At 36.7% G+C, this 13,519-nt stretch overlaps 1 protein-coding gene and 1 pseudogene across 1 annotated transcript; both read left to right on the top strand.

Annotated features, from left to right (window-relative positions):
* Nucleotides 1–5,174, top strand: LOC111611183 (annotated as a pseudogene).
* A 4,057-nt stretch (nucleotides 5,175–9,231) lies between these two features.
* Nucleotides 9,232–13,367, top strand: LOC102230585 (oocyte zinc finger protein XlCOF6.1-like). The gene is made up of 2 exons (XM_023346983.1): nucleotides 9,232–9,647; nucleotides 11,536–13,367. The coding sequence occupies exons 1-2, from the start codon at nucleotides 9,320–9,322 to the stop codon at nucleotides 12,552–12,554; spliced, it is 1,347 nt and encodes a 448-aa protein (XP_023202751.1). The 5' UTR covers nucleotides 9,232–9,319; the 3' UTR covers nucleotides 12,555–13,367.
* The last annotated feature ends 152 nt before the right edge of the window (nucleotides 13,368–13,519 follow it).

Raw genomic sequence — 13,519 nt, 5'->3', positions numbered from 1 at the left:
CACACAGAAAGACACAGAGCACGAGGTAGCCTTAGCTTTGTTAGAAGGCTGCGCGCAGATTTAGTATTTTAGGTAAATATGTGAATATTTGCTGTAAAAAAATGTCTTCAGTTCCGCCTCAGAGAGAGTTTATCAACGAGCAGGTAACTCCTGCTGGAGAAACATTCACAGAGCTGAAAGAAATCAACGTTAAGATGGAGGAAGAGATGGAGGATCAGCGCAGACTGATGGATTTTACTCGGATACCGAGGATCATCTTACACCGGATAGGTACGAAACACCTTCATGTTTTACTGATTAATCAGGTTGAGTAAAGCTGTAGATGTAATAAAGAGAGTTGGAGATTGGCTAAAAATAATTGGAGCTTTTACACCAAACTAAAAGACTCTGTAATAGCAAATCCGCAACAGCTGTAAATATTAAATGCTTAAAAATGATCAACTGCGACCTGAACTATTATTCATCATATAAAATGACAATAACAGTTTGTGATCTGTAACGCCCTTATGCCTACCCAGCCAGTTTAAGGAAGTACTGGTTAGAGTTTGTGTTTAACTATGTGTATTTAATTATATATTTAATTATCCTTATAAAAACATTATCTCAGACACAGGGTGCACTATAACTTTTTTAAATTGATAATCTTAGTTTTCTCAGTCAAAACGCTGATAACTAGTTAGCAAAAATGTAAAGCGTCGACATCAATATTCTAAACAAGATCACAAACAGCAAACCTTAAAATATATACAATTTTGAAATGAAAAACTATTAAGCCGACATTTGCAAAAATATATGAACAATATCAAATAAAAATCTATTCATTTTAGATGTAAAAAAACAAAACAAGGTCTCTAAAGTTGATAAGGCATTCTAAATGAATACAAATTTAAAAAAATGTATTTCAGCCGGTAAAATATGTGACATCTTTTGTTTGAATATTAAAAATTTAACTCTGGTGCAGGAAACAGATTCACCCTGAGGTTGCAGTTTGGCATGAGTGTATCTTCACATGCTGACATGTTTCTTTCCTGCTTCTCTACTGACAGAGGCCGAGTTCCTCCTTTTGTTCTTCATCTCACACTTGTTTGTGTGTGAGTGTGTGTGTGTGTGTGTGGGGGGGGGGGGGGGTGCATGAGTGTGTGTAAGTCGGATGTGGGGAAATAACTGGAAATAACTGTGTGCAACTTAAATTCTCTGACTAATTCAACGGTCTTCGAACGCTGCTCTCCTTTGAATACAGCTTATAAGGACAAAGATCAGTCTGTCTTATTGGACCAGTAAGAATGGAGTCATAATTTCTTGTTATCAAACCCATAATAATCGGCCAATATTTATCTTGCACCCCTAAAAATTACATGAATTATGCAGATAACTGCACCAGTGTCGCCAAAGCTGTGAATGTTACCCTGTAACGATGAACTGTGGGTTTATTAAGGCCATAATAAATTTATTCTGAGGTTCATGGAATGGTACCTAAACTCATACATCAGATTTCTAAGATGTACATTTATTATTTAGATAATTTCTATTTTAAGTTATGGTTCATAGTTTTTCTTCTCTATTTGTGTAAGTATAGAGTTTCTCTGTTAATTGTGTCGGTTTGTTGATGATTTAATGTTGTTTATAAAAGTTCAGAAGATTTTAACCTTAACCATTTTAAAAATGTAGACTAACGTAATGACTGAATATACACATACAATCAATGAGAAGTAAAATGGACAGGAGATTGTAAAATCACAAAAAGGGGAAGTTCAGGTTCCTCAGACTAGTGAGTCTCCATAGCAACGGGGCATCGAGGAAGTTGAGGTTTTCAGACCGTTGAAGGCAGAGGACAGCATATTTGGAGAAGTCTGTGTGTGTTTGCGTGTGGGGGTGTGCATGTGTGTGTGTGTGTGTGTGTGTGAGTGCGTGTGTTAGGAGAAAATATTCCTATCATGTTTTATAATTAATTAGTAAGCATGCTCCAATCAGGTTTTTTGCTGCCAATACCGGTCAGCCATGGGTCCCGATCTTTGCTGACCAATCACTGGACTGGCTATTAATTTGTTGTTAAAGGTGTATCTGCTAGTATGATCTGGCAAATAAATAAATAAATAAACAAATAAATAAAAATCACCTTAATTTAGACAAAAACAAAGAAAAAATTGAAATATTTCAAGTGTTTTGCAACCTCAATAAAAATAACTCAACAGCGCCCCCAGCAGTTCTTAAACCGCCCTCCTCGTTAAGCTTCTTATCATAGAGGTATGAAATTTGGTACACTTGTAAATCGTACTAAGTACCAGTAAGTTTTTTGCACACATTCTCCACAACACACAGAAAGTCGGCCATCTTGGATTGAATTGTGATTTAGCCTTTGCATTTGATTGAATGCTCCTAGAGGTTTTAATCGATCAGCTTGAAATTTGGTGAGTTTACTCATAAGGCACGACAAATCTAAAGTTATTAAAATTCTAACTTTTCGTGCATGATAAAGGAGTGGGGGCCTCAAACTTTAAACTCTAACTACATGAAAAGAAAAAAACAAATGTTTATGACTCCTAAGAACAAAGTCACAGAGGCACGAAACCTGTGAAGGAGAATTATCCTTTCTCTATTAGGTTCTTGATGTATGAGGCTGAAGAAGAGTCAGCGAGTTAAATTCATGAATTCCATTTATTAATACCAAAACACAGCTGGTCCATTGTTCATGCTATCCTTATGGGCTAGCAGAGCAAAATGGCCCCAAGCAATAGTTTGTAGTTTTCTGTGTTAGCCCCAAAGAGGGCATTCCCTAGTGTGTCATTTCCTTTAACTTTAGCTTTGCGTGCATGTGCCCTATATGAGTGCATGTATGCAAATAGCTAAACAGATAGAAGAAAACACAGACTTATTTATTCTCAACACCTGCTATGATTGGTCTGCTTCAGATCCCGAAGAAAACTTTCTCCAGACTGCATATGAATGATCTTAGTCATCACCAATCAGCTCATTAGGATTACATTGAAATTTGAATAAAGTGCTCTCCCTAGAATAATTTACACAGTTGTGTCTCGTGAGTGAATGTAATATAAAGTCTTTGTCAATGCACTGCTCAGTGGCGATATGCAATATTGATCAGTAGGATTCAAATGGCGACGCGGCGATGAGTTTGCAGTGTCAGAGAGTTGCTGAAGTGCAGGGGCTTACAACTTTAATTTTTATTGTTTCAGTAATGAAGAACAGCTGTTTATGCAATTGAAATAAAGACATGAAGCCTACCAAAACCATCAAAAGGATTTAAAACTCTCATTGTATTTATTTTTATTTTATTTTTTAAATATGCAGTAGAAAACAAACTGTTTTGTGCATTAAATGCTTTCAGTGTTGACCTATGAGTAAGACTCTACAACAAGATTAAGTCAAGCTGCTGTTTGGATTATTTTTTTTGGGGTACCACTAGGTTAACCCTTCCAGAATGAACATAGCGCAGACGACACAGCCAAATTTGCAGTACCGTAATTCCGCCACACTTTGCGCTATCTGAAAAATTCCAACGGGCCAATATCGGGTTGTTACGGTAATTTCACATCTACCGTAGCAGGGAGTGAAATTAATCTGAGGGGCACTCTTTTAATAGTCAGTAAAATGTAAAAATAACTTGCTGGATAATGAAAGTTCCAGTTCTTATGGATAAATGGGAAAATATATTTACTCACAGGACTTTTAAAGAACTACTTACAATAAAAACAAGCAAAAATATCCAGTCGGACATTTGAAAATTAGTTCATAAAGAGTTAAGCTATCGGCCTCTTGCTTTCTCAGCTGGAGATCCAAAGTATATTTTGACTAATTTCTAGATACCTTCCCATCGGAAGGACTACACTGGTTAAGTAAATTTTTCGATTTATAAGTTTGTAATTTGAGAATAAACCAAGAAAAGGCTTCAAGTGATTAAAACAAAGCTTCATTATTTTGTTCACCTTTAAAAGCTTTTATTTTTTCATTCGCAGATCGAGAACGTCTGCAGAAAAATCAGATGCAAAATGAAGTAGAATATCAACAGTCCAAAGAAGGAGAGAAGAAACTCTGCATCAGTCAGGATGAAGAGCAGCTTGTGCTAAAACCGGAGACTAATGACATTTTGGTGAATCCTTCTAATGTGCAAAAAATCCTCAATGAAACAGAACCACAGACGAACCAACTCATCTCAACGGAAGAACAGAAACAAAATAAGAGATGTCAGAAAACCAAACAGTGGAAAATTAAAACTGACAGTTCAAAACAAAAAAGCCAGAAGAAAGCTCACCCAGACCAAAAATTATATTCTTGTAAAGTTTGTGATAAAACATTCTCTCAAAAAAGCTACTTAACTAAACACATGAGAACTCATACAGGCGAGAAGCCTTTCACATGTTATACCTGTGGAAGAAGTTTAAGTTCCAAGGCTAGTTTAATTGATCACATGAGAATTCACACAGATGAAAAACCGTTCACATGTGTTACTTGCAGAAAAGAATTCCGTCAAGAAAAAGCTTTAAAGACTCACATGAGACTTCATTCAGGTGAGAAGCCTTACTCGTGTACAACCTGTGGAAAAAGTTTTTATATAAAAAATTCTTTCAATGTTCACATTAGAACTCACACAGCTAAATGGATATCATGCGTTAATTGTGGGAGAAGTTTCAGTAAGAAATCAGCTTTAAACTTGCATATGAGAATTCACACGGGCGAGAAACCTTTCTTATGTGGTGGCTGTGGAAGAAGTTTCCGATGCGAAACACATTTAACTCGTCACATGATGATTCACGCAGGTGAGAAGCCTTTCTCATGTGAGACCTGTGGAAAAAGTTTCCGAACAAAATTTGAGTTACTTCTTCACATGATGATTCACACAGGAGAGAAACCTTTCTCATGTGTTAGCTGTGGAAGAGATTTCCAAAGCAAAAGACATTTAGCTCGTCACATGATGATTCACACAGGTGAGAAGCCTTTTTCATGTGTGATCTGTGGAAAAAGTTTTGCAATAAGACCTAATTTAACTTATCACATGAGAACTCACACAGGAGAGAGGCCTTTCTCATGTGGGACCTGTGGAAAAGGTTTATCCACTAGAGCTACCTTAACTAATCACATGAGGACTCACACAGGAGAGAAGCCTTTCTGCTGTGTGAACTGTGGGAAGTGTTTCGGAGCCAAATCCTCTTTAACTCGTCACAGTATGATTCATACAAATGAGAAGCCTTTCTCGTGTGTAACCTGTAAAAAGAAATTCACAAGAAAATCTTATTTACTTCGTCACATGAGGACTCACACAGGTGAGAAGCCTTTCTCATGTACAATCTGTGGAATGAAATTCTTCTCTAAAATTCTTTTAGCTTCTCACATGAAGACTCACAATTGTGAAAAGCCTTTCTTGTGTGAGACCTGTGAAAAATGTTTCAGGACGAAATCACTATTACTTATTCATATGAGGACTCACACAGGAGAGAAGCCTTTCTCATGTATGACATGTGGAAAAGGTTTTGCCAGAAGAGCTACTTTAACTTATCACATGAGGACTCACACGGGAGAGAAGCCTTTCTGCTGTGTGAACTGTGGGAAGTGTTTCGGATTCAAATCCTCTTTAACTCGTCACAGTATGATTCATACAAATGAGAAGCCTTTCTCGTGTGTAACCTGTAAAAAGAAATTCACAAGAAAATCTTATTTACTTCATCACATGAGGACTCACACAGGTGAGAAGCCTTTCTCATGTACAAGCTGTGAAAAAAGCTTTTCTAATAAAATTGGTCTAACTTACCACATAAAGACTCACAGTGGTGAAAAATGTTTTGCTTGTGGGACTTGTGGAAAAAGCTTTCAATTCAAATCTCAGTTCAATCGTCATATGCGGAGTCACACGAGTGATAGTCGTTTCTCATGTACGAGCTGTGGGAAGAAATTCTTCTCTAAAATTCTTTTAGCTTCTCACACGAAGACTCACAAATATGTAAAGTCTTTCTTGTGTGAGACCTGTAAAAAGCGTTTCAGGACGAAATCACAATTACTTATTCATATAAGGACTCACACAGGAGAGAAGCCTTTCTCGTGTAAGACATGTGGAAAAGGTTTTGCCAGAAGAGCTTCTTTAACTTATCACATGATGACTCACACAGGTGAGAAGCCTTTCTCATGTGGGACCTGTGGAAAATGTTTCCTAACAAAATTTCAGTTACTGCTTCACATGAGAATTCACACAGGTGAGAAGCCTTTCTCGTGTGTGACCTGTGGAAAACGTTTTGCCCATAGAAATAATTTAACTTATCACATGAGGACTCACACAGGAGAGAAGCCTTTCTGGTGTGTGAACTGTGGAACGTGTTTCACATGCAAATCTACTTTAAATCGTCACATGAGAATTCACACAGGTGAGAAGCCTTTCTCGTGCGCGACATGTGGAAAAAGATTCCCTGTAAAAGATCGTTTAGATCAACATATTAAACTTCACACAGGTGAGAATTGTTTCAAATGTGTCACTTGTGGAAAAAGCTTTGCTTGTAGCAGTGGCTTAACTAGTCACATGAAGATTCACACAGGTGAAAAGCCTTTTTCTTGTGTGACTTGTGGAAGACGTTTTACTTACAGAGCTGGTTTAACTTATCACATGATGACTCACTCAAGGGAAAAGCCTTTTTTCTGTGGGACTTGTGGAAAAAGATTCCGAAGTAGAACTCATTTAAATCGTCACACGAATATTCACACTGCCGAGTAGCCTTTCTTGTGAGACTTGTGTAAAATGTGTCCTTCTAAAAGGTTGTTGTGATCCACACATTAAATGTCAAACATATGAGAAGCCTTTCACATGTGCGACCTGTGGAAAAAGCTTCACAACCAAATCAAATTTAAATTGTCACATATGTGATGAATGAGAAAGGATTCTCAGACATAAGGGGCCTTTCTCATTTGTAACCTGTGGAAAAAGTTTCATCCAAAAAATTAAGTTTCTTCATATGAGAATAGCATGTGAACCTCAAAAGTCAAGTAGTTTTATCTTTCCATTTACCTTTTTTAAAATGTTTATTTTAAGTGAGGAAGTGTCTTTAAAGAAAGTATTATGTACATAGTTTGTAGATTTATTTTACAAGTGATATTTATAGAGTATTAAAGGAACATTAGATTTAGACTTAAATATGTGGAGTTCTTGTGTTTGTTATTATGCAGTCCATAAGGGGACATGGAGAAAAAAAACAATCCCGACTTAGTTTCTCAAGATCCCGAGAAACGTTATGAAAAATCATGGATTTCTCTTTTGGGTGAAAAGGCTGTTTATGCTTCTGCAAAGCTGGTAGTGGTGGTTTAGTTTAAATGAGAGACGTGGAGGATGATTTACAATGTTTCCTACAGTCTAGAGATGTTCCAGATGAGGATATTATGCTAAGAGACATGAAGCTGAAGTTGGTTTCCGATTGCAGCTTCCTGTTCAGGAAATGGCTAAAGAACAATTCCACCTATTCATTTGCTACCTTCAGTATCTTTTATCTACTCTAGTTAAACTAAAACACCTTGATAGGTATTTTCTTAACCTACATACAAAAGAACCACAGACAACGTTTTTTAGTTTTCAACCAAGCTTTAGCAAAAGGAGACGACACAGCAAACTGCTTCTACAAGCTGCTCACCGTTCGATCTGAAAACCTTCAGTTAGGGCTTGTATTTTATTAGCCGGGAAGGGAGTGGATAACATTTGTCATTATCATTTGTCGTACTTATTATTATATATATATATATATATATATATATATATTGGTTAGTGGATACATGTTAGCTGTTACAGTATGAAGTGGTGGAGTAACAAATGAACTGTGCTGTGAGTATAATGTTTTCAGCATTTGATATACATTGTTACAGACAAAGTAACAACTGTTAACCATGCATCTCACTCACATTTCTTTATTTTATATGTTTTTTAAATTAATTTGATGTTATGTTGTAATTTTAAATGTCATGTTTTCATTACTTGTAAATGGAAAATCATTGTATTCAACAGAAATAAAGGCTTTCAAACATCATCTATGTGTTTTTAATGCATATAACGAGTTAGACTTGGTTATAAAGATTATGAGCTAAAAGGGCTTTTAGGTAATTATATAATTTATTGAATGAGTCTGTAAATCGCTGCGTACTTGCCACATCTTTGGTGCATAATGTTCATAGATTCCTGGTGGATACCCATCAGATATTTGCTGGGGGTTTTTTCTTTCTTTCTTTTTTTTGTTTGCTTGAATGTGGGAATCCATTTTTACATGTAAATGAAGGCCTACATTTATATGCAGGTCTTCATGTAAATGTATTAACTGTCTTAAATTATCTTTTCCTCTGACCAATCACCTTATCAGATATTTTCAAATCAATCAGTTTTCCACATCAAAATCAATAAAATTATGACAGTGTTTAATTTTAGTTTCACTAGCTGAACCAATAACTACATTACGATTCACTAATCACTCTTGAAATATCAGTATCATTAAATGAACCGTTTATAAACTAGTAAATTGTGTGTTTGGTATCTACACAGCTGAATATATGAATGAAAATATATCAAATATTAAAAAACAGGCCAAGAATCATTCAAAATAACCAGAATACTTTTTTGAAGGCTCTAATTAATGTGATCTCCTCTTTTCTCACATCTTGTCTCTTCAGTGACCTTTCATGTTTTCACTTCTTTCTATGACAACATGAACCTTTTTTCACAAGACAGTCAGTTATTCTGAATCTTTTCAAGTCAAATTAATAAATCTCTGTGTTCCTCTGAAATATATGTTGTTCACTGTTTAACTTTAGTACTGAATCACAACTTGCAAAACTGCAACCAGATATAACATTAGACTAAAAAGATCATGCGCAAAAAATTACAATATACGTTCCAATATGGTGATTTTGTAAGATTAGAAGTATCTTTGGATAACTAACTCCAAGCTCACTTTTCTTGGAGTGTGGGCTCCAAACTGATTTTTTATTAATCAGTATAGTGTAATATTCTAATCATAAAATGCTGCGTTTTCCCATAGTTAACAGAAATAAAAGGTTTGGAAACATCCATCTGTTTATGTAATTATTCTATGTACTGTGTTTCACTTGGATGAATTAAGTAAAATAAATGAATCTTTCAATAACATTCAAATTTATTTAATATAATTGTACGCTAAGAGGGGACTTAAAGCGGAACATTAAAAGCGGAACAAAAAGCTCGTTTACAGTTTCTTCAGTACAGTCAAAGTGTAACACGCGGCAAAGCACAGACTATTCTGTAGCGTTAGCTTGTCCTTTGTTAGATTTAGTGTCTTAGGTAAATGAGTATTTGCTGTAAACAAAAAAAATGTCTTCAATTCAGCCCCTTATGAACGAGCAGGTAACTCCTGCGGAAGAAACATTCAAAGAGTTTAAAGTAATTAAAGTCAAGATCGAGGAAGAGATGGAGGATCAGACAGAAATCAGCGTAAAGATCGAGGAAGAGATGGAGGATCAGACAGAAATCAACGTAAAGATGGAGGAAGAGATGGAGGATCAGACAGAAATCAGCGTAAAGATCGAGGAAGAGATGGAGGATCAGACAGAAATCAACGTAAAGATGGAGGAAGAGATGGAGGATCAGCGCAGACTGCCGGATTTTACTCGGATACCGAAGATCATCTTACACCGGATAGGTACGAAACAACCCTTAATGTTTTAAACTGATGATGCAGGTTAAAGGGAATTGGAGACAGGTCTGAACTCAAAGAGCTCTGAATGCTGCTTCTCCATGTTTGGTTCTGGTTCTGGATGCAGAGCAGATCAGAACCAGAAGACCTGAGAGGTCTTGGAAAGTTGATACAACCACCTGCATCGTTGGATATGAGGTGCAGACATGTTGTTTGTATTGTTTAGTTGCTACTGTTTTAGCACATGGCGGCTTCACAGGTTCAAAGGTCTAAAATCCTTTTTCCAGACAAAACTGAAACACGCACAAATTATTAAAGTTTTTCTTTGTACTATTGTATCCATTAAACAATCTCCCCTTCAGTTCAACCTTATAAGTAGAGATACATTGTTGATGTAATCATTATAAAATATAACTTGCAATTAAGTATTAGCAAAGCTCAATGTAAGTTTAACAGGAGGCGGAGCGTTGTTGTTAGCAGCTGCTGAAATTAACTAGAAAGTTAATTTTTCAAGGAGTAATCAGTAATCGGATTAAAATTATTTTTTCAAAGTATCTATGCCATCTCTGGCTGTTCGTAGCTGTACTCTAATAATCTGACCAAGCTTAGTTAGTGGCTGCAGCAGCAATGTGTCTTGAACCTGCTCCCAAAACAAAAAGGCAGAGTATCTGTGATAAGAGGTAGTTTTCATCATCTACTGACAGATAAGGAAACAAAAAGAATTTGGCTAATAATTCTAAACTTGAACAGAAAACCCAACATGTTTTATGTGTCATAATTTCCTTGTGACAAAAGGACAAAACGCAACAGAAGAAAACCCGAAAATCCTCAGCAGCTGAGTCAGTGAAGTAGCTAACTATGCCAGTGCGGGTTATTTGCGGCCATTTCTTCAAGTCTCCATCCCTCCACTCAACAGCTGCAGGTAGCGGTAGAACAATATTGCCACATTTAAGCTGTGATACCAGGAGTTCCCACATGTTTCATACCCTAAAACCTCTGTGGAAATCCGGTTAGCGAGTTGCTAACATGTAAACAAATGGAGGTTCCTGTTTGCGGCGGAAGTCACGCCCATAAATTACGCAAAGCCTGATGGGGGCTGGGAATAAGGTGGATAGCCCGGAGCTTTTCTGTGGATTTTTCTTCAACCACCAGGGGGCTCTTTAGCAGGAAGTGAATCATTGGAAGTCAAAATTGGAAATCAAAGAAGAAAGTGCTGATTTGAGAAACGAGTGAGAAATGTTTTCAAACTCATACCCCCAGCTTTTAAGTTAAAGGCTATCGATCTGTCAGTACAGATCGATAGCCTATAACTTCGATCGATAGCCGCTGCAGGTAAGCTCGGCGTGAACAAATCCATGATTGGAGACAAAGGGCTGCGTCCTTAATAGCAGATTGGAAAAGCGAGAACGGTGGTGATACCAGCTGCTTATAGCCCGGTGCGGCTCATATATGTCCGCTTCCAGTTTTTATAAAAAACTTTGTGCTTGCGGCTTATAGTAAAGTGTGCTCTATAGTCCGGAAAATACGGTGATCAATTACGAATTTAATGTGGCACTTGATTTAATGTAATGTTTTGCCTTGTTGCTGAAATATGCTGCACAAACAAAATTTGATTGATTGATTGATTGATTGTTACTACTTTGGCTGCGACTCGCAAGAAAGTAAAGGCTGAGATTTAGTCGTGCTTTTGAAAGTTTATGTTGAGTGTGTGAGTGGAGCAATGTCTGGCAATATCAATGGTTGAGATTATAAAACACCTTACTGTTTTGCTTTAGGCATTTTATGTCACTCTTTAATGTGATACATATCTTGTAGCTACATGGAGGAAGAAAACAAGTGAAGGATTCCTTTTTTGATTGACGTTTAAAGGCTTTTGTTTTGTCTTTTTGTCCAGATCTCCCACAATGTTATGTGTGCAAAGAGGAGGAGGTTCTCAATGAAACAGAACCACAGAGGAACCAACTCATCTCTCATGGCTCTCCAGAAGCTGAGAACCAGGATCAGGAAGGAAACAATTCTGAAGACCCAGGAAAAGAGAGAAAGGAAGGACAGAAACAAAAGGAGAAATATGAGAAAACCAAAGAGCAGAAAGGAAGAACTGACACTTCAAAACAAAAGACTGGTGTAATTTATCATGTAAGAACTTACTCAGATGAGAAACCTTTTTCATGTGAGATGTGTGGAAAAAATTTCACCCTAAAAGGAACTTTAAATGATCATATGAAAATACACACAGGTGAGAAGCTTTTCTCTTGTGGTACCTGTGGAAAGAGTTTCCAAAAGAAAATAAGATTGCTTGACCACATGAAGATTCACACAGGTGAGAAACTTTTTTCATGTGGGACCTGTGGAAAGAGTTTCACCCTAAAAGGCAATTTAAATATTCATATGAAAATTCACACAGGTGAGAAGCCTTTCTCATGTGGGAACTGTGGAAAGAGTTTCCGGAGGAAAATGCATTTACTTGGTCATATGAGAATTCATATGGGTGAGAAGCCTTTCTCATGTGGCACCTGTGGAAAAAGTTTCTTGAAGGAAAGGCAATTACTTAATCACATGACTATTCATGCGGGTGAGAGGCCTTTTTCATGTGGGACCTGTGGGAAAAGTTTCTCGAGGGAAAGGCAATTACTTGATCACATGATGACTCACACAGGTGAAAGGCCTTTTTCATGTGGGACCTGTGGAAAGAGTTTCATCCTTAAACAAACTTTGGATCGTCATATGAAAATTCACACAGGTGAGAGGCCTTTTTCATGTGGGACCTGTGGGAAGAGTTTTGGGAGGAAAACAACTTTACTTAATCACGTGAGGACCCATACAGGTGAGAAGCCTTTCACATGTGGGACCTGTGGAAAAAGTTACAATCATAGAAGTAGTTTAACTCATCACATGAAGACTCACTCAGACTAGAAGTCTTGAGCCCCAAACACCTCAGATCCATTTTGGCATCAGATCCAATGAAAAATCTGGTTGGATGATGTACATCAAATAGATCATGTAAAAGTCAACAGGGCTTTGCAGGCCTCTAGTGATTCCCTGTAACTACGTCTTCAACTGTCTGGCCAAGATAGACCTGAGGTCTATTTTCATCTATAAGCTTTTTTGACTTAAACCAGTTTTTTGTTTTACTTCTGAACCACATTGTATTTAGCCTTGTCACGATAAACAATAAATCAACTAATTACTCAATAAATGTAAATGAGCTCGATAATAAAATGAGGGAAATAAAACTGTTTGTTTTCATTGTGTCTCTCTCTTCCTACCAAAGAGACTGGATGACAAAGTTTGGGACAATTAACCGGCCAGCAAAATTTGTTACTGCAACAGGCCTAATTGTACTGAAGATCCCCAACAGTATCCCATTAAATACTGGAGTTAAAGACGGGCTCACATTCTGGCAGGATTCATTTCTGTGGGTTTCAGTTTTCTTGATGTTCTGTGCAATGTTGAATAAATGAGCTTAGCTTTTACATTTTTGAAGATTCCATGTGTGACTTGATGTAAAATACTTCCCATATTAAAGCAGTGAAATGTTCTTTTTTTATGTAGCTAGAACTCTGTGATGTTTGAAAAATAATCTAAAAAGAAATAAATGAGATCTGGTCTGATTTTGATTTAGAGCTAACCACAGAGAGCTTTTTATTTTCTCAAATTTTTGTTATTCTTTGCTATGAGAATGCAGTTTATTGAAAAGATATGTTAAAATATATAACAGTATTTTGAGCACAAATGAATTGAGCTTTGAGAATAATGTTTTCAGAATTTGAATCTAAATAAACACCATTGTTGCAGACAAAGTAACAACCGTTAATCATGCATCTCACACACATTTCCGTGTTAAATTGGGTTTTATAATAGTTTGATGTTATGTTGTA

This window comes from Xiphophorus maculatus, chromosome 14, assembly GCF_002775205.1.
Source record: "Xiphophorus maculatus strain JP 163 A chromosome 14, X_maculatus-5.0-male, whole genome shotgun sequence".
Lineage (NCBI taxonomy): Eukaryota > Metazoa > Chordata > Actinopteri > Cyprinodontiformes > Poeciliidae > Xiphophorus > Xiphophorus maculatus.
The sequence above is the reverse complement of the archived record's forward strand: the minus strand, read 5'-3'. Positions and strand labels throughout refer to the sequence as shown.